The following is a 25,302-nucleotide window of genomic DNA, read 5'->3' as shown; positions in this document are numbered from 1 at the left end:
AAATGTATTTTCACAAATTCACGGATAATACAATTTGTTGGTTAATTAGTGTGTATAATTTATATAAGATGATGACGAGGAGGAAAATCGCTTATATATTGTATATTGTATAACAATTAAATAGCAAAACTTACTTAGCTGTACTTACGTATTGTTCGTATCGATTTGTAAAATATTGCGATACAAATACAGAAATGCAGACACACTGTTGTTCTTGTTTTAAATTGACCCAATTTATGTATGTATTTCCTTCCCATATTTATTAATACATAATAAGGAGGACGCACTCCTCTTATGAGAAAATCCCCCCCCCGTGATATTTGCCCCAAATTTTGATATGTTGTACACCTCGAGGTGCTGATCAAAAAATGTATTGGTCCCTAAGCCCTAAGTGACCTGGTTCGACCGGAAACCGAGGTCAAAGGTCAGTGCACTTTTTCGCTCGAAACCCCACAAACCGTATATTTTTGGAAAGCTACGGACCTCACGAGTCCGAGTATACACCATAATAGGGTCAAAGGTCAACCCTTGACCTTTGGAGGTCAAGCAAAAAAGTTGCAAATGTGTTAAAACACATTTGCAACTGTGCAACTGTGTTGCAACAGCAAAATTGCTGTTGCAACACAGTTGCACACACAACAGCGATAGAGTCGACTAAGCTTGTTGCCATGCACTCGGCTGACCGGAGTGCAGCGGAATAAAGTCCGTAAAGTCCATAAAAGGTCACATTGCCCAAATACCTGAGCTCCAAAGGTCAAGGGTTGACCTTTGACCCTATTATGGTGTATATTCGGACTCGTGAGGTCCGTAGCTTTCCAAAAATATACGGTTTGTGGGGTTTCGAGCGAAAAAGTGCACTGACCTTTGACCTCGGTTTCCGGTCGAACCAGGTCACTTAGGGCTTAGGGACCAATACATTTTTTTATCAGCACCTCGAGGTGTACAACATATCAAAATTTGGGGCAAATATCACGGGGGGGATTTTCTCATAAGAGGAGTGCGTCCTCCTTTGTGTTTGCATGATCTTATCAAATTCACTTTTGTTTGTATCTTCCCCAACCAATGCCACTTATTTACTTTTACAGTACCGCAGATACTGTAAAATAGAATATCTGCAGTCAAAATACTGCTGGGGTTGTTGATACCATTAATATTTATGTGTCATTAAAAAACCACACAAGCTTAATAATAGCAACAACAACAACAAATTGCTATTTCATTATTATCGGCATGCGTTGTTTTAGTAGTTTCGTTTAGTTTTCCTATAGTGAGACAATTTTCCCATTCATTTTGTGACCTTTATTTATACACACGTCGACACGAAATGTGTGTGACAATCTTGCAGACAGATTTGTTTTCCTGTCCAGTTTAATTAATTTGCTAAACTTTCTTTCCTCGCAAGCAGCAGGTTGCTTTCTTTTTTACAGCTTTACATATTTTCATACGAGTTGCGATACCAAGAGATTTTTAATTGGGGCGAATACTGAATGAATGAATTTACAGTTTATCCCAAACTTTACTTTCTTTATGTTAGATATCTGTTTCTCCTTGTATATTTTTATCCCTTTCTGTGATCTTCGTGTTATTAGGGTGTGAAATTATGCTAATAATTCCCCGTAGCCCCTACATTCATACAGCATGTCAAAATAGTTAAAACTCACAATTTTTTTGGTTAAATAAAGTACGAATAATCAATCTCTCACTTGAGTTGCTTAATAAAGCTATCATGTAGTCTATCAAACTCAGGAAAACACTCACAAACTGATCAAACGAAAGAGGCATGGGCTAATTCAATTCAACACAGATCAAAGATTTTTTTAAGAATTTGACTAAAAACCGAGCTATATGCAAATAAGGAATACAATAATGAATTATGCAACTACCAGCAAAATTAATAAAATAAGCCAAATCAAACCAAAATAAAAACAAAGGCAAAACGAAAACAATTTCGGAATAATAATAAGGTGATGTTGTATTGTGTATTTATCTCGTTTCGACAATATTTTTGACCAACCAACCATTCGATAGATTCGATTGAATGAAATAAAAATAGTAGAAATAATAGGTTTGGGTAAATATTATTATAAGGGTTCGTGGAAAATACTAACATTGAAATTAAATAGTTTGACACAGGGATATGTAATGTAGTAACAATCAAATTGTATGCTTAATTTTAGTAGTAATACTTAATACAGAAAATTACTAATAATATTAACAATAATAAGATCTGCGTAAATGATTTCTTTCAAATTTTGATCTGTTCTCAAGTTAATAAGTACTGTGGTAGTAGTGGGTGTAGTTGTAAATGCACCAAATTCACTTGTATGGTATTCAGAGAGTACGAGAAGAAAAGCTAAAAGAACATTTTGGTTACAGCTAAAACTAAATACTTTTTGAAAGAGAAAAATATTCGAGTTTTGAAAACAGCACTAAAGAGCAAAGAAATAGAAAATTATTCACAAGGCCAATGATTAACAATCGGCCTGGATTTTGCTTTATCGGCGTAAGTAGAAGCGTGCTTCGCATTGTTGATAATAGTTGTAGTGGTGGATGATATCTTGGTGGAAGACGAATTCCTTGAGTTTCGATTTTGATCCCCAACATTCGCACCATTTACAAACTTGTTGTTATTGTATGTTGTGGGTCGGACGCCATTCTGATTCTGAACTGAATTATTGTTGGCTTGCGATAGCGAATTCACAGATGTTGAACTGGACTTCAGCGACAATCCTATATAGTAGAAAGCCGACAGATAATAAGCAAACAATAAATATAACAAACCCAATCAAAAATATTGAAAAAGCGTGATTAAATGTGTCAGAATAATTAGATAAACTCAAAGAAATACACCGCAAGTAGATAAGTATTAACCATTTGCCTTTTTTTATATAGGAACCGAGAACCGCAAAAAAATCATACAATTAAATAGTTAGTAAAAAGAAATATTGAATAACATTGCATGTCAATTTGTGACACCCACAACTACACGATTCTTAAATGTTTCGACAACATTTGCTCCACTTTTCATAGTTATTAGGACATAGTTAATTGTTACAAGAGCAAGTATTTAGTAAGTAACAATCCCGTGTGCTTATATAGTTGTATTAATACAATTTAGTTTTCCATATAGTAGGTATTTTTTAGTGCTATCAACAGGAGGTATTATTATGTACGGTACTCAAGTTCAAGTTTTTGACTTAGCCAGTTACATATGGTGTTTAGGCAGATAGGACAGTGATGAGACTATGCCTATCATGTGTGTAATTTTTGATCTGTTATTTAACAAAAAATGGTTTGTAATAAATTAAGTCTAACAACAACATATTTACGTTATTATGCAATACAAGTGTAACGTTTCACCCCCCAAAAAAGTAAAAGCTAAACTACACAAATGACCAGAATATATAAAGTGGGCCCCCTATCTTCTCCTCATGTCCATCTCGTAAGAATTAAATAATTATATTAATTACGATACTCAAAACTGTACAGAATACACATTAATTATTTGCAGTTTTGAAATAGTCAGTCCTTCGTAAACACAACAATCTCACTCTAATTCCCTAATAATATAATCATTTGATACTGATACTAACCAAAGAAAACTAGTAATAGCATACGCATAAGGGACGGCTACATAAGTCTCAAAACAAATTGTATCGAATAATGATATGATCTATGTATGATACCAAGTAACAAATATGTAATAAACAAGTCATTCGAACTTTAACGATCGAATTAAAGACAAAACACAAATAAATAAAAAAAAACATAAACTAAACTAAGCTACACTAATCAACAATCAGACTACACAACAATCTAATCATCAATATCGCTCAAGGTATAATAATAATGAATCGGAATCTATGTATATAGATAAACCTATAATAATAATCAAAAGGTGTACTGGTGAGAAGCGTCGTGCAAAACACAAAAAAAAATCAAAAAATTCAATACAAATATCATCAGATCAACAATTACTCAACTCCTCGTGAATATAAATAAACATGTCAATCTCGAAAACTGGTTAGGTCTCACTAGATAACAACTTATATAGGTAGGCTAATCTGGTATTCGAATCAGTAATGCATTCTCTGATCCTAAACCTTGGCATTATTAACGTACTCGTTACTACTTTTAATACCAAGGCCGTCATACTTCAGCTTTTAATCAATTCAGAGAAAGCGTTCAATCAAGGTAGTATTTAGTAGCAGTGTGATGTAATATACTAATCCGCGGATGATAATTGACACGGGAAGGTTGTGGGATGGTGTAATATAGTTCATATAGTAGTACCTCCTTCCTACTTCTAACAACCGTGTGTCTTTTTTTTAGTTTCTGAATAGATCAAGTCATGAAAAGTTGTGGATTGATGATATTATTTGAAACGTAGAATGAGTCAGTGACTTGTGTGGTATGGTCGTATAGCTGTATTAATTAATTAATTATGGTATAAAGTTAGGACAAATAACTTAGTTATATTTGTAATTATTATTATAGAATACAAACTATAGCCTATCACTGCCCATCGCCGTTGACCATTGTAGTAGCCGTGTTATGGGATTCAGATGCTGAGTTGTGATTATGAGCATTTGCTGAATTTGACCCTTCTTTCCCCTTCCTTCCTCGATTTCTTTGTTCTCTTTGTGGCTTTCCTCCACCCCCACTACCAGCAGACGCTGTTTGACCTGACTTAGAGAGATCCTGCTGATTATCCATCCCTCCTGCTAACAGCACACAAATCGCCAAATATTATTTAGAAACAACGACAATTTCCCCCTTCGAACAGAATCACCTGACGAGTGGTTCCCCAAAAAATTTAAAGTGTTAACAGAGTTTGCGTTATCAAATGTACTGCCACTCATGTTAACACAAATGAAAATCAATGTAAAAATAAAACGAAACACACCAATTACTTATACTACTACTACTACTTAATATTACTAATTACCTTCAACAGAAGATGGCTGATCTCCTCCCGCACCTGTTTTCTTTCCAACGATAACAACACCCCGTTCACCTCGTCGATCAGTCACGCTGCAATTGTAATAAGTAATCGTTGTTAGTACTTCTAAAAAAAAGATATATAGTATGCAGCAGCGGGGTGTAAAGTTTTTTGCGCTAACTTATTTTCAGCAGCAGAACTATCTTCAAATGAGGAGTCATCATTTTGTCCTCGAGGTCGCCTTGAGTCCTGATCATTATTGCGTCTATTACCACGACCACCGTCCCCTCGTCGGAAAGGTCCACTGCTAGCACCTCTGTCTCCTCGACCTCCACTTCCGACTCCCACTCTTCCTCCTCGGAATCCACGGTCTCGTCCTCCATTAACATTAACCCTCTCGTCAATGTCGCCAGGTGTGCTTTGTCGAGAACCTGGCAAAAATGCAAGTCTATGATTAGTAATCTATTGAAATAATTCTTTAAGTAGGCTTGGATAAGCTAAAGTTGTTGAAGTTTGACTTGAATGGTTACAGAAACTAATGAAATTATTAAGTTACAATAAATGTCAAACTTCAATTCATTACAAGAGTATACATGTCTAATTTAATAAGACACACTAACTACACAAAATCTAGACAGATAGCATAGTGAATGATGTTGATTATTAAGCAATGAATTCACACACCATTCGAATAACCGTGGCCATTAGAAGAGACAAAATTTGAATAATTGGAAGGCTCTCGATCATTAGGAAAGCGAGGACGAAAGTTTCCAGTGTTTCCTATATAAATGTCACACACACAAACACACGAGTAAATTTTAGTAATTCAATAAGTATCTTATTATTAAGTCAAAAGTAAAAGTTAATACAGTTTGAACAACTTAATCCATTTAACTCGAAATGAACTAGGCCATTTATAGTTGGAGTTTATTAGACTTTTTAATTAAATCAATGAAAAGTAATTAATTATTAAACAAGACATAAATTTGTACTCACCAAACCCCCGGCCTACTCCTCGTCCTCCAGCCCCTCGTGGTGGGCGACTTCCGCCACGACTACCACGACCTCGACCTCCTCCCATGCCGTCCATATCTCCATAAGGCCGGTCCGTTCTACGGCTTGGAAAATGCATGCTACTTACAGACGTGGGGCCGTGGTAACTTCGAAGCTCTTGATCTATTTGCAGTTTTTCTTGCCGGAGCTGCTCTACTTCCTGCAAATGATTTTTCAATACAAAAGAACACATTAGCATAATCATAACGGAATAAAATATTGCAACCAATTATTCATCTAGATTGTGTAATCAGTTGTGAAAATTTTCCTCACATCCACTCAGGCCACTACTCCACAATAAATCATCACTTTAACAATCTATCTCTATATTCTTATATTTATTACACAATAATGGGACATAATTGAACGTACCTTTAGATGGCTAAGATGATATTCCAGAATTGTCTTGGCGTTAGCAATACTGGGAAAATAATAGAAAGAATTTAGTACAATATTATAGCAGAGGGTAATGTACTGTTTGGTTGAATGTTGACGCATAAATATTTTCATCTTAATTTATACCTTGTTAATTTGTCATTTGTTTATTACCTTTCAACAGTTCCGACGAAAACAAATGGAATCGATCCTTCCTCGCGGACAATTGTGGGGTTGGGTTCGTTTTCGCCTTCAATCTTGACTCTGACGACCCCACTTTTGTCAACGATCTCTTGAATAATAGAACCATTCTTGCCTATGACCTTTCCAACCAAGGGGATTGGAACTTGAATTGGTTCTTCGTTGTATTCTAGTAAACTACGCGCTTTTTTAACTGCTTCTTCCGACTCTCCAAAGATTCGAAATGTGCACGAGTGTTCTTCCAATTCTATATTGGTAACTCCGTCCACCCTACGAGCGTGTTGGATGTTAGACCCGCCACTTCCAACTGATTGATTGATTAAATAAAATGCGTTAATTTTTCGTATACCGCCACCAAAATTAAGAATTGCTAAAAAACCCCAATATTTTTTTCCGTTCTCGAAACAATTAGATAAAAAAAGACTCTAATAATTGTTCCTCCCAGTATAAATTACCCACTTACTTGCTAGTCCCATCAAGTCGTCTCTTACTCGAAATTCCTCCGTGAAACTGTGAATATGATTAAAATTTTTAATTTAGCTGCGATATGTTGAAAAAATTCGACATGGATAACTAAAGGCGTACTTTCCACCGGTGTGCATTCGAATATTTTCTAATTGCTTTGCAGCTTCTTCGGTCTTGAGGAAAAAAGAAAGGCGTAAAATTTAGTCAATTAATGTAATTACAAAGGTAAAGTTTCATTGTCATACTAATTTACTCACCTTTTTTAGTAGTAGTGCTTTTTGAGACAGCGATCTAAAGTGCATTTCTTTCAGCAAATTGACCTTCTTAACCTGGATTAGTAATTAGAGTTAAACAAGCCCAAAAAAATTCGAATCTATCATAAGAATTGAAGAAACAAATTTTAAACTTACCGTTTCCTCATTTTGTGACTAGAAAATAAAGCAAAACATTTTATTAGTACCTAGTTTCAGGCAAATATTTAATATGATGGTAATCAATCAGTGTAGATACTTACAATAAGACAAAGAACACTCTTATCCGCTATAAAGAATATATGAAAATATGTTAAAACTTGGAACAACTTCACATTCCTCTGCTGGGAACCCAGATATTGGATTTAGATTTGTTTTGTACTTACGAATATACCTACAAGACCCCGCGCCAGTCAATCTTTGAAATTCACGATGAGAACTTTCGACTTTGGCACTAATAATAATAATCAATAATTATTAATTAAGCAATACATATATAAGAATGCAATATGCATATACCTTGTGGAGAGCGTATTCAGGTATTCAATTATGTCGTCGGGCACAGCTAGCTCAATCTTGTGAAAAGTTGTTTTTCCGATGGGCGGATTTGGATTGGGTAATCGAACTCTACTAGCTTCGACGATTTCTGTTGATTTCGATTCAGAATACACGATAACGTACAAGTCTTGTCGAACCATCTATTAAAAAAATGATGTTAAAAACCCACATTATTTCTACACCAAAACTGTAGTATTTGCCATTTTTTAAAACTTACTTTGATCGAAGCTCTCCACCATCCTCCAACTTCAGACTCGCCAGGTGATGAAAATACTTCAATTTCTTGATCCGCCGTAAACGTGGTCACCGGACTGGCAGCACCTCCCACTCCTCCTCCCCCATTGCTACAACTTTTAGGAGGCAATCTCACACGAGAAAATGGTAGACGTTGCTCCGGCAATGTCACGCTGTCAGGATCACAGTCATCATAGCTACGTTTCATTATTACACCCTGACTCATCCGTAACACAAGTAATTTTAACTCAACTACCATCTAATCCAAATACTTACTTGTTCTCGAAGGATACCACGACATGTCCATCGTCCAAAATATCTCGAACATAGGCCTACACACATAAAAAAACACATCAATTTCCAATTCAATTTATAATTTCAAAAGTTCCCCAAACCGGATGGAATTGAGAACAAAGGAAGATGCAAAAAAACTAGCTTATCCCTCATCCCACCACCGACATGGCAAAAAATACGGAAACACAACCACACCCACCTGATAATAGGCCCCATTTTCACCCCTCACTTCCACCGCGACGTCCTCCATTCTTCTCGGAGAAGTTGAACAACTTCACGCAAAAACAGAACGTGCCTTCCACCTTCTTACTCCGTCGTTGCTGGCTTGAAAGTTGGGTCAATCGACTGAAAACTTTTGGAACAATGAGGACCTCTCTTTCTTCGTCAGGTGAGGATGGCGACAATCTGACAGGTCAACGACAAGGATGGAAAATTCTGGCGTTGGCGTGGCAGCCGGTTTTTCTGGTAAAAATCGGATCTTTTCTTTCTGGCTCGACGGAGAAGAGGACGACACCGAAAATAGTAGTGGATCTAATAATCTCAGGCAGGAGGAATGCTTCTCTGGCTGCAATGCTTCACCTTTTTCGTCTCTCTCTCTCTCACTCACAGTGAGCTGCTGACATGACACGCTCTCTGCCTGCAAGTCCTACAATTTGTATGTAAGTTACAAACAATTGCACGATTTGGACCATACAACAAACACGCGATCCGCTAAATATTATGTAAATATGCTTCCTTCTCTCGTAGATTCGGAATTAGCTGAGACGAGTAGAAGAAAATTGTATTTTTTATGAAAATGATATTTTCAAAAAGGATTCAAAATTGTTTTTACGTAGCGGCGAGACGTGTGAATAGTGGAAGCCAGCAAGAAACCAACGTTGGTTTCAATAGAGATGGAAGGGGCTAAAGGCAGGCTAAATTTTTGTGGGAATCGGTTGAATCGTTCGGATTTTGTAAACATCAAATTGGAAAATATTATTATTTTGTATTTTCAATTTTTTCTGCGATTTTGAAAATTTGGAGAATTGTATTGTTTTTTTTACTCGTGAAATATAATGGTGATAAGGTAGGATTTGTGTCAGAAGGTGGGAATGGATGAATGCCTTTAGTGTGAAGTGTTGGCTGGGTTTTCAATTTTGAAAATTTTACAAAAACTAAACAATTCGCATTGCTTATCAAAGTTAGTAAGACATGACTATCCACAACTTGTATATATTTGATCGACAAGGGACTCTTGTTTATTATGGGGAGTGGAATCGCAAAAAGCCAGGCACCATGAGTAGAGAAGAGGTAAAACAACATGCAAAATCATTCAATTTGCAATTGTAATATGCTATGTTATAAATTATTCTAAAGGAAGGAAAACTAGTGTATGGCATGCTTTTCTCTCTACGATCATTCCTGGATAAGATTTCTCCCCTGGATATGAACGACAACTCATTCCTGTATAGAACAACTAAATATAAAATGAACTATTGGGAATCGCCGACAGGCGTTAAATTCTTGATGAACACGGACTTAAATGCTCCAAATATTAAAGAACTTTTGAGGACGATATATCAACAGGTATATAGGTTTTCCTTTAGCTCATAGTTAGTCTGCATACGAATGCTAAGAAATTCACACTTGCGCTAACTTGGTTTTACAGGTTTTTGTGGAATATGTGGTCAAGAATCCGGTGCTTGCAATAGGGGCGTATATCGATAGTGAACTTTTTATCCAAAAGCTGGATGAATTAATCAAATCCTCATTAAGTTATACATCGAAAGTTTAAATTATACAAATATGTAGATAGTTAGAGCTTGAGAAATAAAATGTTAGTTTAATGCTTTCGTTCAAAATTAAGCGATTTTTATTGCGAATTTGTCGTATCTAATCGAATCATTTTCAGTTGGCTATTATTTGATTGTATTAATTTGGCTTCACACAGTATTATAATCTCTTCTCATTTCTCAGTGATTAACAATATATTGATACATACGTGTACAAATATGCGTATTCACGATTATCGTTGCTGAAAGAAACTTTAGTTATCTTTTAGTCTTTCATTTTCAAATTGTGTCCTGCATGCTATAAATAACGTATCGCGTTTGTTTTCTTGTAATTTAGTACTATCCGTCATTCTTTTTCTTCTAGTTCAAAAACAAAAAGGTTTGTGACATTCACAATTCACATAAATTGAATTGACATATAATTTTGATTATGTTTTGTCATAATCGATAATTGATAATAATGGTTGCTCATTATTGTACGGAAGAGAAAGCGTTCACGTGTGTCTCTCTTAAACAACAAACTTGAGGGGCTATATCACAATATGAATTGCTTTCTATAACTTGTACTTTACAATAATAAATAATAGATTTGATACACAATTTCCTAGAACGCATATTGTGAATGATGACTATATCAAGTGATTTTTATACTCTTGAAATTCAAAACAATAAAAAAAGTCATGGAAGATTCAGTTCGTCTATATAGTAATAATGAATGTCGCAAAATGTAAATTAATCTCATTTTGACCTTTCTCCATCATTTGTCTAGTCTTTACAACACTTGTTGGTGTAAATAAGGGCTATCTACAACAATAAGTTTCACTTAAAACTATAGTAGTAGTTTCAGATTTATAGTACGTTCTTGTATAGTCTTTTTGAACAACTGACTGATTTTTTAAATGTTTGATTCTTCATCTCTCTATATTAAAGCCGATGCGGGTAATGAACTATGTTTTGGCTTTACTTTGCTAAAAAATACTTTTATGCAACCGGAAAAATCAGCGCTGACTAGAACATATCCTGCAGGAGAGGAGGGACTGCTGTGCTGCTGGTGCGAATAAGATTTCGTCAAGGAAGGAGATTTCACCATTGCACCCTGTTGCTTCTTTTCTGACTCAGACGACGATGAAGGTTGCTCCTCTAGTTTTTCGATCTGTTTTACAATGATGTCTGGGTCAGGAGCGAAAGCGGCCGATGTAACGACAGCGTTATGTGCTACATAAATACAAATATAAAAAAACTATTTATGAGTCTGTTTTTTATGGTGGATGATTTAAGATGTGTACCTTTGATGCCCTCCCAATATCCATTCCGATCCCTTCTGGCTGAGGAGAATTTGGAGTAGTCGTGATTAGTCCTTGTTACAAAAAAACAAGTTAGTCTTTTTGCTTTTATCAAAAAGTTCAAGTTCTTATACAAATACTCACCTCCAAATATAAACGCATTGATTTTCGCTCCCACTGACAATATATTTTCCGTCATGGCTAACCGTTCCCTTGATTTGACTGGACGAGTTTGTGAAACCACGGTATTTACAAGTTAAACTCAAATCTCGCAAGTCGTAAAGTCTAATTCGAGAGTCATTTGAAGTGACGAGTATTTTATCTTCGCCTGGCATCGGCTCAATTCCAGTAATTTTTCTTCCAGTCATTCGCTTACGTCTATGGACAATTATTTGAGTGTGATATTTGAGCTGCTCGGTGTGATAGAAAATGCACCGCCCATCGTATGCTGAAAAATAATAATTGTAAAAATAATGATGGCAATTTTCTTCTGACCTAGTGAATAATCGAAATAAGTCTCACTTCCGACCACAGCAAATTTTCCATTTTGACAAAAGTTAGCTGCCGTGATCAAGTTGTTTGGACCGTTGACTTCGTTCCACAATGCAACCTTCTTATCTATAAATACATATATCCAGCACATATGTAATTATCATGTAACTTTGTAGTGAAAGATATTTGTTGTGATAAATTTAATACCAGGGATATTCCACAATCGAAGTTTTCCATCCAAAGATCCACTTAGAAAATATCTATCATCCTGTAAATGCGAAAATTATTAGATTGTCCAAAAATTCATAAACTGCGTACAATGAGTATGTGACAGTTTGCTCACCCGTGGATGAAATGCAATTGCCGTGACGAAATCAATATGTTGAAAACAACAAAGACATTCTCTGCACACAAAAAATTCATGGTTATAAATTACTTATTTCTTGCTTAGTATTAAACTGTTTTATTATACCGGCGTGAGATATGCCACAGTCTAACGGTGCGGTCCATTGATGAAGAGAGTACAAAGAACGATTTAGACCTGAAAAAGAACAAAGAAATTATTCTCTAATTTCTCTCAAGCAGTGAGGAAGAAGTAACGAACACTTAACCGATAACGATATTTGTCACTATGTAATGTATAAAATTAAACTCACCAGGCAATGTCGAGCAAATCTGCTGTATGACCAGAGTACGTACATAAAGGTCGTGGAACAAATGGAGAGCGAGGATCACTGTTTTCACTGCACCAAAATATTAAATTATGTTATAAAGTTATGTTATAATTTATTTAAAGTTGTGTATTTTGTATACCATGCTTGTAACATTTCCTCTGCTGAATGATGAGAATGTTGAGAAACGATAGATTCTTGACTTGGAGTAGGGGAAACTTTATCAGTCGTATTTTTTGTGCGCATATCTTGAAAATATGGGAGATGATCCTTCAACACCCAGATGCGAATTACTTTATCTTGTCCTGCGGTAGCAAGGAGACGACCACAATTGGAAAATTTCATGCACCAAACGGGACCAACATGTTCACCAAAGAGTTCTTGTACTTGTTGTAAATGATCAAAGTCGTAAGGTCCTAAAAAATAATGAATCATTAAATGTACATAAATGTCATACTATGCAAGAAAAAATGAAACCCTGGCTGAATATGTACCTTTATGACTATGGGACGCTTTCATTTTCAATAAAGGATCCTGTCCCAGAATATCTTCGTTTGTGCTAATGTCGACATCCTCTTTGACGTGGCGCCGTTGTGCCAATGACTTTGCCTTGTTCACAGTTTTCTTCACCGTAGACCCCAAAAATCGTCGGACTTGTGCAGTCTTCTTTTTAACTCCAGAGGTTTCAGCATCGTCTTGAGATGCAGCCGATGATTTTTTCGAGTCCAGAGACTCTTCATCCGAATCTCGATCATTACTACTGCTTCGCTGCCCGACGTATTCTGAAGTCAACCTCATGATATGCAAGGACAATGGGTTAATGCATTGAGGAATTTTGTCTTCCGCAATGGACAATGGGACTCGCTCTCCAGTGTCCAGATTAAGAACCTAGAGTTATACAAGATCATTTAGATTTTTTGTTAGCAAAAACAAGAAATTATGTGAGGATGAGGAGGAAACGCAATAATAATAAGTAATTCATTAGAAAGGTTAGATAAGTTACAGGAATCCAGGAAAATTAGTAGGGCGAGATAGAGGTATAGGTTTTATCTATGGTAGAGGCAGAGGCACTATTATTTTTTAACAGCTAAAAAAACTAACTATGTATTATTTTAAATGCATCCTTTTTGTCTAAAGTAAGTTTTTGATTTATTAGGTTAGATTATATATAGACAGATATAGCAAGGAAATTGAGAGAGAAGAGATATAGTGCAAATTGCAATTGACTATATGGTTCATTCTATAAAGGATAGTACATTTAGTGCAAATAAAAATACTGCGAAAACACTAAATTTAGTAGGTACCGGATGAAAGTGTAAATCCAACGACTTTGGCCGCTAGCGTCGAGACAGAGAAAAAGAAGGATGAGAAGAAAGCATAAAGTACCCAAATTCACCACCACCACCACCAGACAATAATTAATTATTGATTGATAATCACTTTTTTATGTTTATGTATATGTGTTTTTGTGTATTAACAGATTTTAACACCGACTTACCTCCACTTGTTCCAATATTTCGATATCTGATAATAACTAGAAAAAAAATTCAACAAAATTAATAAACTGCATTGATTTATTCTCCTATAATTCACTAATAATCAGCAAGAAATATATTATATATAGGACTAATTTGTACCTTTCCAGAATCTGTCCTTGTTCTGATCATATTAAATTGTGCGAGACCTCCAGCACCATCCATTTCTTTCCGTTCTTCCCTCGCAGCGAGGGCCGATACCAGAGAAGATAGCTTAATTGAGCCTGACTTTGGTGCAGAATTACTTCGACTGTGAGTTGCTCCGATTTTTAGACTTTTCTCCGAAGATGACAAGCTGTGGCGTTTATCGTTTGGCTTCTTCTTATCTTGTTGGGAGGATGGAGCAGTCTCCACCTTTTCTACTTCTACTCCAGAGTTGGGGACCACGGCGGAGGCCGAATTTATATTTGACGTCGATGTATTGACCACCACCACATTTGTTAGAGTCTTATCACGATGACTTCCGGATTGGTCAAAAGCGGCAATAACATCTTTGGGCAGTGACTCAGTACGACGCAGGGCTCTAGGACCAGAGTTCTTGGCACGAGTTTTCTCTTCATCCTGCGCTTTCACGACATATATTCGCTGTGCGGTCTCCAAAGTTTTGTCTAATTCTCGACATACTGATCTGATACTCACTGTTGGACTAGGCGGGTTTTTCGGTGACATTACAGCGCTGGAATTTTGTCGCGACGAGGAAGAAGTAGGTCGGGGTGGAGGAAAATTATTTACTTCAGTGGGAGGTGGGAAAGGGGATGGAGGACTTTCTCTTAAAGGAGTTACGTCACGGCTACTACTGTCGTCTCCGTCTTCCGACTGTGTCTTTCCCAGTGCACCGATACCTCTTCGTTTTCTTCTTGGGGGTGCTACAGGGGCTGGCATTGTTTGAAGTTGTCGTACTACTGGAGACTCGCCAGCAGCACCACTGTCACCTAATTCGGATGAAACTTTCTCTTTTGCCAAACAACTTGCAACTAGATCTGGTTCTGGGGCCATCGCCATTGTAAGAAGAGGAAGTGCGTTATTGTAATTCTTTGGATTAGAGTTACCACTCCTTGTCAGATTTCCATTACCAACTTTTGAAGTTTCACTAGCGGTTGTATTACCAGAAAATACGAAACCGTGGCTACTACTATTTTGCGATAAAGGCACTTGGTGTACACTATTATCAGACGAAGACGATGCATTATTGAGTTGGCTATTCGGTAAGGATTGTTGTATAGTTGCAAGAAATGTATTGGAGTTCGAATTGCTAGAAGGGGAACTGGACGCAGAAATTGATGGACTGCTTGGAATATAAGGTTGTTGTGGTGGCAGGTGGTAAGAAGAGTTGTTGTTTATTGAAGTAGAATAACCAAAGTTATTTACTGCCATGACCGATGACGTGGTTCCCGGCCGGCCAACACGACCACTAGATACGCCAGACTGTAGACTGACATTGTCATGATCCACAACCTTGAAGGGGTGTGAATTTTTTCCAGAAATAGCTCCATATAATCCTTCGACACTTGATGTCTGACTATCTGAAGGACTAGTTTGTTCATCCCCTTCGACTTCATCGTTATTCAGTCTTCTTCTTGCTTCTCGTTTTCAAGAGTGATAAGTGGCCCGGTTTGAATCGTTGATTATTAGAGAATGGAAAAATAAAAACCCTTCCATTAGTTGAAAAATTTTGTAATATTGAATAGTAATTATAATTAAGAATTTGCTAAGAGAAACCGTCTCGAAACCACAAGCATATACGTGGACGGACTATCTCACCCGGTTTAATGAGGTTTTTTTTACAACTTACCTTCTTCGAGGCGCTTCCTGCGTCGTTCATCCTCTGCCTCTTCTTCCATTTCACTCTGTAAATAATAATTTGGTAATTTGTAATGCATATAATTATGACCAAGCAATTTCGAGCAAACAAACCAGTATATATACCCTTGATAAAATTGAAGCCATCGAGACCGAACTTGCATTCAGCGTTCCAGAATTATTGATACTACTAGACTGTGGTGGCGTCACGAAAAATAGATCATTTGCGGAAGAACATGAATCAATCTCTGCCGGTGTCAAGGTGGTCAAATCTACCCGATTTGGAGGAGATTCGAGAATCTTTTTCGAAAATCGTATTAAAGTTCCGGTGTTGGGCTCTTCGGCGTCAAAGAACTCTTCAGAGGAGGAGGATTCACTTTCATCACTGCTGCTGCTCGTCGTCGTCGTACTGCTGTTGCTGTTCCCCGTGCTACTTTCACCTCCGCGAGACATGATGATTGATGGTTATCAACAAGGAGATTATATGTTTTTTTTATGTTTTCCTTTGTCTCTTCCGCCCTCCTACTCCAATAGAGGAGAACACGCGTTATATTATCTCCTGCTTATCTTGTAATTACGCAATCGATATCCTACCTACCTAACTACCCCGTCAACAATAATGACATTGAATCCGAAAACTCTCAGTTCGCTGATGTCAATCAGTTAATGGGTTGGATTGGGAAATCCTGGTAGATTTAGATAAGGCTAATGCAATACCTTTCAAGTGCAGAGTTATCTCTTTGATAATGATAGTATCATCATAAACGGGAAGTGTCAAACTTTTTTGAAGTAAAATTATTATATTTTACAACTCCCAATACGATCAGAATTGAACCAAGAGATAAGGCCGACGCTGAAGAATAACGTGCAAAGGATGTATCATTTTCCGCTAAAAAATTAAACCTAACTAATTACTCTGTCGTCCTTTCTCAATTTCAAATTTACAATTTAGCACAAATCTGAATTTTTTTATACAAATGAAAATCTCAATCAGGTCACTAAATTCTAAGAAACTTAATTAAAAATCGCAACAAAAATATAACCAGGTATTAGGATACACTTATATTAATTATATTTCAAGTTTATAAGGGTTCCATATTTTTAGAAATTTCAACTTTCTTCAACAAAATACGAAAATTGTTATTTATTTCTGTGGGGCGTTTTTTACTGTTGGAGCCACGAAACCGTCACGCGATGGGCACAAGGACACAAACTTTCTCTCGCTTTTTCGCAATATGAATGCAAAATTGTGTGGGTTGTTGGTGGATTACAACTTTCTCCGCAACGATGACTCAGATAAAGTGCAATCGTGTCATGTCATTCGGGGAAATAAGGCATATGAATTAGTAAAATCTCTTACTTATACAGCACCAAGAGTACAAAACTGAAACTGCATGGGGAACGGTGTAATGTCGTTGATGAAGAAATAAATAATGGTGAATCAGCGACCCTGGCATGAATTTGTGTGTAGGCGTTTTTTGCACTGTAACTGAATAGTTCTCGGTGGCATTATATAATTGTGCAGAAATAATTGCGTAGCAGCCGTGTCTGAAAGAGACACATGCTAATAATGGCATAAAAGTACGAGTTTAATGGAAGAATGGCGTGTTGAGTCGCAAGGGAATTGAAATAATCAATATATGATGGAGCTACATATCTACACGTATTCATGAATGTAAGTATTTATATCGTATATGGGGTAGCTTGATGTGTGTACAGCAGAAGTATGAAAATTCGGATGTGGTTGTTCAATTACTTATTAATGTTGACATAGTCTGGTCTGGTGGGCTTGGAATTTTTTAAATGTCAATTACTTTACTGGATGGAATAGAATAGGTACATACATTATATGCATGTACATTATAGCACAAGTGGTGAGTGCTGGCTGAATGCAAAAATTAGACAACAAGTGGGGATGACATTACTCATTACTAGTCTCGTGCATTTTTTGCGACACATGACATGATTGATATAACGCGATCATGTATGATTGATAAAGCCAATTGAAGTTGTGCTTGTGCTAATTGTAGACTTCACTTGTAATTTATGTACCAAACCTTTGATAAAGATTCATGAACATTCTTGACTTTCATGATCTACATAAATACATGCATAATTCTCATTGCAGTAAATACATGTGCTGCATAATACTGCTGATTATAGACAGTAAGGTTTGTAAATATTATTTGTGTGAGATCATTCACATCATCACATTTAGATTTCCTATATATAATATATTTCTTGCTGATTATTAGTGAATTATAGGAGAATAAATCAATGCAGTTTATTAATTTCACATTTTGATATCAAGATACGTATGTACATGTCGCAAAGTTAGATGTTCCATATTTGGACTTGCATAAAAAGAAAGGGAAACCTCGCCCAAAACCAAGAAGAAGAGCCCAATAATCTCAGTCTTCTCTGATTCATACACCATCCATAATGTTGATGTATTTTACATTACAACAAGAAAGAAAGGGTTGAGAGCGTATATACAGATGTACATGTACCAAAACCAACTAAACTCCACCAACTTATGCATATATATATGTGTACATTACTATTACATACACTCTGGCAACACACCCACACTTTTTGGCAAGCCTTGTGTTAAAATAAATGTACCTACTTTACTTTTTCTCTAAGTTGGCACAACTTCCTCCGTGTGCCATTTGCTAACTCTTTCGTAAAAAAATAGTGTTCGGAAGAGGGGGCCCGAGTTAAAGGTATTGCACTAATTTGTATCAATTTCTAAAAAATATATGTACGCTTAATTGCTAACTAACCGCTATGTAGAAAGTAAATGTACTTTGTATTTAAGAGAGTGCAGCATTTTTTTAAAGGCGTTGTGGGTGTACATATTTTATTTATTTGCCACTGCACTGCATCTATATCACTTTCTTTTTCTGCTGCTATTTTTGTGAGTAATTTGATATTATGTGATTTCAGACGTGATTGTTGGCTTATCGTGAATGGACTAATTCTGCTTCTTCTTGAATTTGAATTGAATTGCATATAAGGATTTCTCGAGTGTGATTTATCTGAGGGAAAGCAATGCCAGGGTAAGTACAAGTACTCGTACACGTTAACTTTCTCCAGACGAATGACTAACCTTTTTCACCCACGTGCATTATTTATTATCACCAAACTGCAAAAAAGAGATAGTGGCCTGGCCGTGCCACATTAAAAAGTTTTAAGCGAAACCAAGATGATGATAAGACAAACTCGGCTTTATATATTTCTCTGCTTTTTTTGTTTGCGTAACATTTTACACTTTAAGCGAGTACTTGTGTGGAGTATTAAGTACAATAATGGTTGTGCATGTGGATTGTGGTGCATTGTAAATTAGAGTTCAGGTTAAGTAAACATTTAATGCCTTTTGTGTTTGTTAATTGATATGGTATGAAATGGAGTATGGTATGATGTGTATATGTCAACTCGAGAGGGTTTAAGTAAGTAAGTAATGAGAGTGATTATCTATCTACAACAGAGCTATCTCTTTATACAGTGGTGTAAATGGTTGATGTTAAGCTTGATGAAATGTCAGACTTAAAAGTAAATGAATCCATCCACTACTTTTGCAAATAAAAGGACTCAATATGGGCTTGATTTTAACTTACACAGTGTCATGTCTATTTTTATAATTCTTGTAGTACTTGTCCATTCAATACTACATTCACAATTAGTTTGTAGTTGTATGTATGTACATACGGTACGGTTGACATTATAAATTGTGGTATTCGAATGCTATTTGCTTAAAAATGCAGCATTTATCGTTGCACATTGACGAAAGTAATTTGTTTATTCGTCGTAAAAGTAAAACTCTCATCATAAAACATGAGGACTTTGAGAGGTACAAGAATACGTTAAGCGATATGGATTTATTTGTCGGAATTTGCTTTTAGCTGTTTGGAATGAAAATTAAAATTTTTGTATTCCTTTCAGCATCAACCTGGCCCTTGGAAGTATGTTTTGCTCCAGATGCGGGTAAGGAGAAAGCGTCACTATTTTACACGCAAGGTATTTCTATATCATTTTTATTTATTACAGTGACGGTTTCGAACCACAGGATAAGATTGTAAACTCCAATGGGGAATTGTGGCATCCTGATTGCTTTGTGTGAGTAATTTTCACAAATCGTATAAAAAATTTAGCTTAGAACTTAATAGTTACGAGTGAAATTGGTTTTATGCAGGTGTGCACAATGCTTTCGGAGATTCCCCGACGGAGTTTTCTACGAATTTGATGGGAGAAAGTATTGCGAGCATGACTTTCACGTGCTGTTTGCACCATGCTGCCAGAAATGCGGTAAGAGATTGGAATTTAGCGTTCATTCTTTGTAAGGATTTTAATTATCTAAATATTTCTTCCAATTTGTTTGTAGGCGAATTTATTGTTGGAAGGGTCATAAAAGCTATGAATGCAAGCTGGCACCCTAAATGCTTCAGTTGTCAAATGTGTGACAAAGAACTTGCAGATTTAGGCTTTATAAAAAATCAAGGCCGTGCTCTTTGTCACGATTGTAATGCAAAAGTGAAAGCAGAAGGACTTGGAAAGTACGGTGAGTTATATGCCGTCAGTTGTCCTTACATTTATATTTACCTAAAAACAAAAATCTTAAACTAACTTGTAATACAAATTTTTATTGGCGTTTCAGTCTGCCAAAAATGCCAGTAAGTCTTTTTACAATTTTTATTACTTGGTTTCATATATCTTACGAAATATTACATTTAAATTTTGTGTGCTATTTACAGTGGAGTCATTGATGATAAGCCTCTCCGTTTTAGGGGTGAAGTATTTCATCCTTATCATTTCAACTGTACTGCTTGGTAGGTTATTTGTAATTAAATTAACTAATCATAGCTAGTTACCCAAATAACTTTGGTATTCTTTATGTACAGTGGAGTTGAATTGAACTCTGACGCTCGAGAAGTGAAATCTCGCCCTGGATATGCAGCGAACGACATGAATCAATTGTACTGTCTTCGATGCCACGACAAAATGGTAAATTTAACTGGTTAAACAATCAAATTATTATAAATCCAAAATTACATTATCACTGATTGTACTTTAGGGAATTCCTATTTGTGGTGCGTGCCGACGCCCAATTGAAGAACGAGTGGTCACCGCTCTTGGAAAACATTGGCATGTCGAACATTTCGGTTAGCTGAGTTGATTAATTTTCGTTACTCCAATTTTATTTTGATAAGTTTGGATGTAAAAAAATGTGAAAATTTTGTCTAGTTTGTGCAAAATGTGAGAAGCCATTCTTGGGTCATCGGCATTATGAGAAGAAAGGTCTGGCATATTGCGAGACACACTACCATCAGTTATTTGGAAATCTTTGCTTCATTTGCAATCAAGGTAAGAAACCGTCCACAACTATATATGTACTCAAAATATCATCTGATACATAAGCTTAGTTAATCAATAAACGTAAATATAAATATAAAAAAAGACACCACAGTGGTAAATAGTAAAAAGAACTATATTTAACGCTTGAAGAAACTATGCATCGTCGTTTGTTTTGATTTCTTTGCTCCGGGATTGTCTCTCTTCTCGGCCTGACCTACAATACAAACAACATACATTAAACTTGATCCACTTTTATCGCCCACTGTGGGAAACGACAAATAATGTGTAAATTATTATAAGTATTACGTTTCAATGGTGGAGTTGACGCCATGTCCTGGTCATCAGAGGTTACGGTGGAGGTAACAGTTGCCAAAACGGGGCGGAATCTGCTGCAATACAAAGTAAAATTCGAGTTAAATATATTTGAGACAGAATTCCAATTACAAATTCCCACTGTGGGTTTACTTTGTAGTAGATGATATTGTGGAGACGGTATTTCCAGTTGTGGATGCGTGCTGACTTTTAATGTGAATCGTCAAACCCACCTTCGACGAAAAACGGCATGGGCACCTCTGGCAGACATACGCGTGGTCGGGGTTGTGTGCAAGTTTTCTGTGTTCTGTCAGCTTTTCATACTGACTTCCGCAGAGTTCACAGGTACCCTTTCCATTGTGGATGTGGGGATGGCGCTGGTATACGTGAATTGAAAGACCCATGTTAGTCGCAAATTGGCAAGGGCAGAGGGAACAGCGAAACGTATGTTTGGGGTTGTGAGCTTGTGCATTGTGTACGTCGGCATTACTCTTTTGAATGAAATTTTCTTTGCAGATCTGACATGTGAAGGGCTTCTCCCCACTGTGGGTTCTGAGATGAGCTACAAGGGCGCTAGGAAAAGGCCATTTCGAACCACAAATGGGGCATTCCAAATCCACATAATTTTTATCCTCCTTCCTTTCAATAGTCTGCACAGCTGATGGGGGAGTCCACTTCTTCTTCGTTTGGTGCTCCAGATAGATTCCTTCCCACAGTGGGTGGGGTTGAAATTCCGAAACACTTGAGCATTGAAGGGATCAGTATTGCCGAGTGCTTGTTGATACTCTGCTGCGTCATCCACAGTGGATCCAAGGAAATCCAAATTGGTGTTCCGAAGGGAATCAGGGAGTGGTGTGTAGTTTTCAACTTTCCTGCTTTTCAAGTTAAAAATCCACGAGTGTTTGAACACCTGCTCAGCCTGAATGAAACCTTCTTTATAGTCAGGAGGGATTGGAATATCTGGGTAGAGATGTTGAATTCGGGTCAAAATCTAGATCAAATTAAGTAAGAAATTAATTCTGAGTTGTGTAAATAAATACCCACTGTGGGAAATATTATTCAGTACCTTATCAATTTCCATTGTGGAAGTCACGTCCATGATTTGGAAGACTTTTGTCATTCCAATATTGGGGATCCTGGGAAAAAAATCACATCCAAGTAGAATACAAAAGCGTAGGAATGTAGTTGGGTTGATATCTTCGACGTCAACATCAAAAATGCGACCCAAGTCAGTCTTCTGAAAGTAGTCACCGTCGCCATTGTTATCCATCTTAAAAAATATCTGGAAACAAAAATGATACCACTGTGGTCACTTCGTGAATTTAATCATCCTCAATTTGACGTATTTAGAATCGGGATTAAAACTCACCTTCTCACACCCATACCCGATCATATCACAATCTTCTGTTATGATAATGTCCCCATACCCACTGTGGGACAACCAAGCCATGACGGGGTCGGCTTCGAAGGGGGCGACAATGACATCAACTCCAAACTTGTCACACAGCGCCGTCACCCATCTCACGATAGTGGCGTCGCCATTGTTCTTCGCGAGGAGATAATTCGTCCCATTTTCCTTGGCTCTTTGGTCACGTCGTCGCTCTTGTTCTTCTAATTTGGCAGGTAATTTCCTCCCATCAAGTACCACTATGGTCTTAATGTCCATTTTCTGAAGGAGATTCAGTTTGATGGTCATGGATGTCTCAAACTTAATCACTGCGGCGTCCTCCTCAGTCTCTCCTGTGGTTGAGAATGACTTGGCAAAAGCCATTCCCGTCCCGTCGATAATGGCCGTTGATCCACGGAATTCTGATATATTACAATGAACAGTATTAGTTTCGAAAGCTCGATGACCCTCCTTGAATCCCATTGTGGGTGGGGGGTGACGACAAGGTCAAAGTTGGCGCAGAAATTCGGAATAAAATTTAATTTCGGAAACGATACAAAATTCTGTCTAACTTTGATGAATTTGAAATGATGGATGAATTATGGAGGTATCGACACGTTTCAACTTGTCTGTTTACTACTATTATTGATATCCAACAAAAATACAAGTCTCATCTTGTCTCATCCCACTGTGGGGTAAGACAACCATCGTTCTCATTTTGCCCCGCCAACCCGCATCATTCATACCTAATTCGTTTTGCAGTTATCACTGGAGATGGTAAGGACGCCAGCGTATAAATTGAGCATAATTTTAAGTAGCGTCAAATAACAATTCATGTTTTTGCCAATAGTTGTGACAGCTTTAAATAAAGCATGGTGCCAACACCATTTCGCTTGCTCGGTTTGCGACCAACGGTTGAATCCAAAATCAAAATTCTATGAATTTGACACGAAACCAGTTTGCAAGAAATGCTATGAAAAGTTTCCAGTGGAATTGCGACGCCGGTATGTACTTAAATATTTCAGCTTATTCATAGAGCTTGACTCTTTATTGAACAACTGAATAATTTTATGCTTTGTTTCCAGGTTAAAGAAAATGCATGAGCAAGCCGCTCGTCGGACCGTTCCATCTCCACAGCCAAATCAGTAACATAACAAAGTCCATGCAAACTGCAGCAAAATTAATCTTTGCATTTTAAAATTGGCCAATTTGGCCCACTTTCCCTTTACATATTGTGTTCAAACTGCCTATTTCTGTCTGACTATCCTCTGTCAATCAATGAAACCAGCTGCCTTTTATATGTGAAATTGATGTATGAAACTAATACACTATTTTTTAAGTATTTTAAGATAAACATCCTGTAGTAGTTTTACCGTAAGCAGAGCCGTACCGTGAAATTTTCAGACCTGGTATGAGCTTCAGTGCCGGGCCCTTCATGTTCAATATATTCGATATTACGTAATCGTTTTCGCTCCAGAATACTAATAGTATCTTGGAACGAAGTAATATTTTACCTATTTAGAGCACACTATTTTCCCAGATCCACGGGAAAATAGTGACAATTAAATTGTAATTTTAAATTGCTCACACACCAAAATTACCCGAACCATAATTTACGTTTTCCTGCAGGACAACATTCATGAATGTTCGTGTTTTCGGTTGTGGCAGAATTTGTGAATATATTTAAGCCAAATCAGGGTTTTTCAAAGTGATAAACTTTGACCCCATTTCAAAAATGAAAGAACATTTTTGCACATAATTACATTGAGTTTAAGAAACTTCCACAATTCAAAAACTTTTGATTTTTCGAATTTTCTGGTCTGTAACATTTTTTCAAAATTTCGAAATAGCATAAAAGTTTCAAACATTAAAAGTTTCTCCAAAAACAGTTTTAGGCCTTTTAAGATGGCCTTATAGATTTGCCAAGATGTCTGTCTGTCCGTCCGTCTGTAGGCACGATAACTCTCTTTAAACAAAAGCTATCGAGTTGAAATTTTGCATGCTTCATCTTCAGGTAAAAAGTAAGGATGAGTTCGGAGAAGGGTATGATCGGTCAAGTGGTTAGCCAGTGGATGTCATTTCCACCCAAATGTGTTGCCATTAACTATCAAGATGGCATTAATACCATCTTAAAAGGCCCCGCAAAGTTGCTTGGAGTAGGTTTTTATAATTTTATGGAGGTAATTTTTTAGAAAACATGTCCCTTGATTTTTGAAATAGCGTTCAAATTTTAAAATTAGCAACTTTTTGAAAAATCCTGCTTTGGCTGAAAATGTATTCAAAAATTCTTCCACAACCGAAAACACGAATATTCAGGAACAT

At 36.7% G+C, this 25,302-nt stretch overlaps 4 protein-coding genes across 10 annotated transcripts; 2 read left to right on the top strand and 2 right to left on the bottom strand.

Moving 5' to 3' along the window:
- Positions 1-1,946: 1,946 nt before the first annotated feature.
- LOC110842848 (synaptic functional regulator FMR1) lies at positions 1,947-8,958 on the bottom strand. Of its 2 annotated transcripts, none has more exons than XM_022088684.2 (17): positions 8,573-8,958; positions 8,356-8,411; positions 8,063-8,276; positions 7,807-7,985; positions 7,674-7,741; positions 7,551-7,576; positions 7,447-7,464; positions 7,294-7,365; positions 7,157-7,209; positions 7,035-7,081; positions 6,545-6,878; positions 6,368-6,416; positions 5,939-6,155; positions 5,627-5,722; positions 5,124-5,373; positions 4,949-5,034; positions 1,947-2,730 (listed from the first exon to the last, which is right to left on the bottom strand). In XM_022088684.2, the coding sequence occupies exons 1-17, from the start codon at positions 8,621-8,623 to the stop codon at positions 2,453-2,455; spliced, it is 2,094 nt and encodes a 697-aa protein (XP_021944376.1). In that variant the 5' UTR covers positions 8,624-8,958; the 3' UTR covers positions 1,947-2,452. The 2 variants fall into 2 exon arrangements, with proteins under 2 accessions (XP_021944376.1, XP_021944377.1); XM_022088685.2 differs by having other exon boundaries at positions 8,063-8,252.
- A 196-nt stretch (positions 8,959-9,154) lies between these two features.
- LOC110842895 (trafficking protein particle complex subunit 1) lies at positions 9,155-10,214 on the top strand. Its single transcript, XM_022088757.2, has 3 exons — positions 9,155-9,663; positions 9,730-9,939; positions 10,022-10,214. The coding sequence occupies exons 1-3, from the start codon at positions 9,565-9,567 to the stop codon at positions 10,145-10,147; spliced, it is 435 nt and encodes a 144-aa protein (XP_021944449.1). The 5' UTR covers positions 9,155-9,564; the 3' UTR covers positions 10,148-10,214.
- Positions 10,203-17,658, bottom strand: LOC110842894 (WD repeat-containing protein 44). 3 transcript variants are annotated; one of them, XM_035848030.1, is made up of 16 exons: positions 16,525-17,658; positions 16,041-16,448; positions 15,919-15,973; positions 14,229-15,706; positions 14,090-14,125; positions 13,896-13,928; positions 13,086-13,479; positions 12,734-13,007; positions 12,577-12,663; positions 12,393-12,461; positions 12,264-12,324; positions 12,128-12,188; positions 11,951-12,046; positions 11,573-11,876; positions 11,432-11,502; positions 10,203-11,360 (listed from the first exon to the last, which is right to left on the bottom strand). In XM_035848030.1, the coding sequence occupies exons 2-16, from the start codon at positions 16,377-16,379 to the stop codon at positions 11,065-11,067; spliced, it is 3,654 nt and encodes a 1,217-aa protein (XP_035703923.1). In that variant the 5' UTR covers positions 16,380-16,448; positions 16,525-17,658; the 3' UTR covers positions 10,203-11,064. The 3 variants fall into 3 exon arrangements, with proteins under 3 accessions (XP_035703923.1, XP_035703924.1, XP_035703925.1); XM_035848031.1 differs by having other exon boundaries at positions 16,053-17,657; XM_035848032.1 differs by lacking the exon at positions 13,896-13,928 and having other exon boundaries at positions 16,041-17,655.
- Positions 17,659-18,217: 559 nt separating this feature from the next.
- LOC110843182 (LIM and senescent cell antigen-like-containing domain protein 1) lies at positions 18,218-24,796 on the top strand. Of its 4 annotated transcripts, XM_022089137.2 has the most exons (14): positions 18,218-18,652; positions 18,876-18,988; positions 19,872-19,913; positions 19,977-20,045; positions 20,122-20,234; positions 20,311-20,487; positions 20,584-20,599; positions 20,681-20,755; positions 20,828-20,930; positions 21,001-21,088; positions 21,171-21,290; positions 23,743-23,757; positions 23,831-23,984; positions 24,066-24,796. In XM_022089137.2, exons 2-14 carry the CDS (start codon positions 18,981-18,983, stop codon positions 24,127-24,129), a joined length of 1,044 nt encoding a protein of 347 aa, XP_021944829.1. In that variant the 5' UTR covers positions 18,218-18,652; positions 18,876-18,980; the 3' UTR covers positions 24,130-24,796. The 4 variants fall into 4 exon arrangements, 3 of the variants coding, with proteins under 3 accessions (XP_021944829.1, XP_021944830.1, XP_021944826.1); XM_022089138.2 differs by lacking the exon at positions 18,876-18,988; XM_022089134.2 differs by lacking the exons at positions 18,218-18,652; positions 18,876-18,988 and adding an exon at positions 19,528-19,779.
- Positions 24,797-25,302: the final 506 nt, after the last annotated feature.

This window comes from Folsomia candida, unplaced genomic scaffold (assembly GCF_002217175.1).
Source record: "Folsomia candida strain VU population unplaced genomic scaffold, ASM221717v1 Fcan01_Sc002, whole genome shotgun sequence".
Classification (NCBI taxonomy): Eukaryota; Metazoa; Arthropoda; class Collembola; order Entomobryomorpha; family Isotomidae; genus Folsomia; species Folsomia candida.
This window is presented reverse-complemented; position numbering and strand designations above follow the sequence as displayed.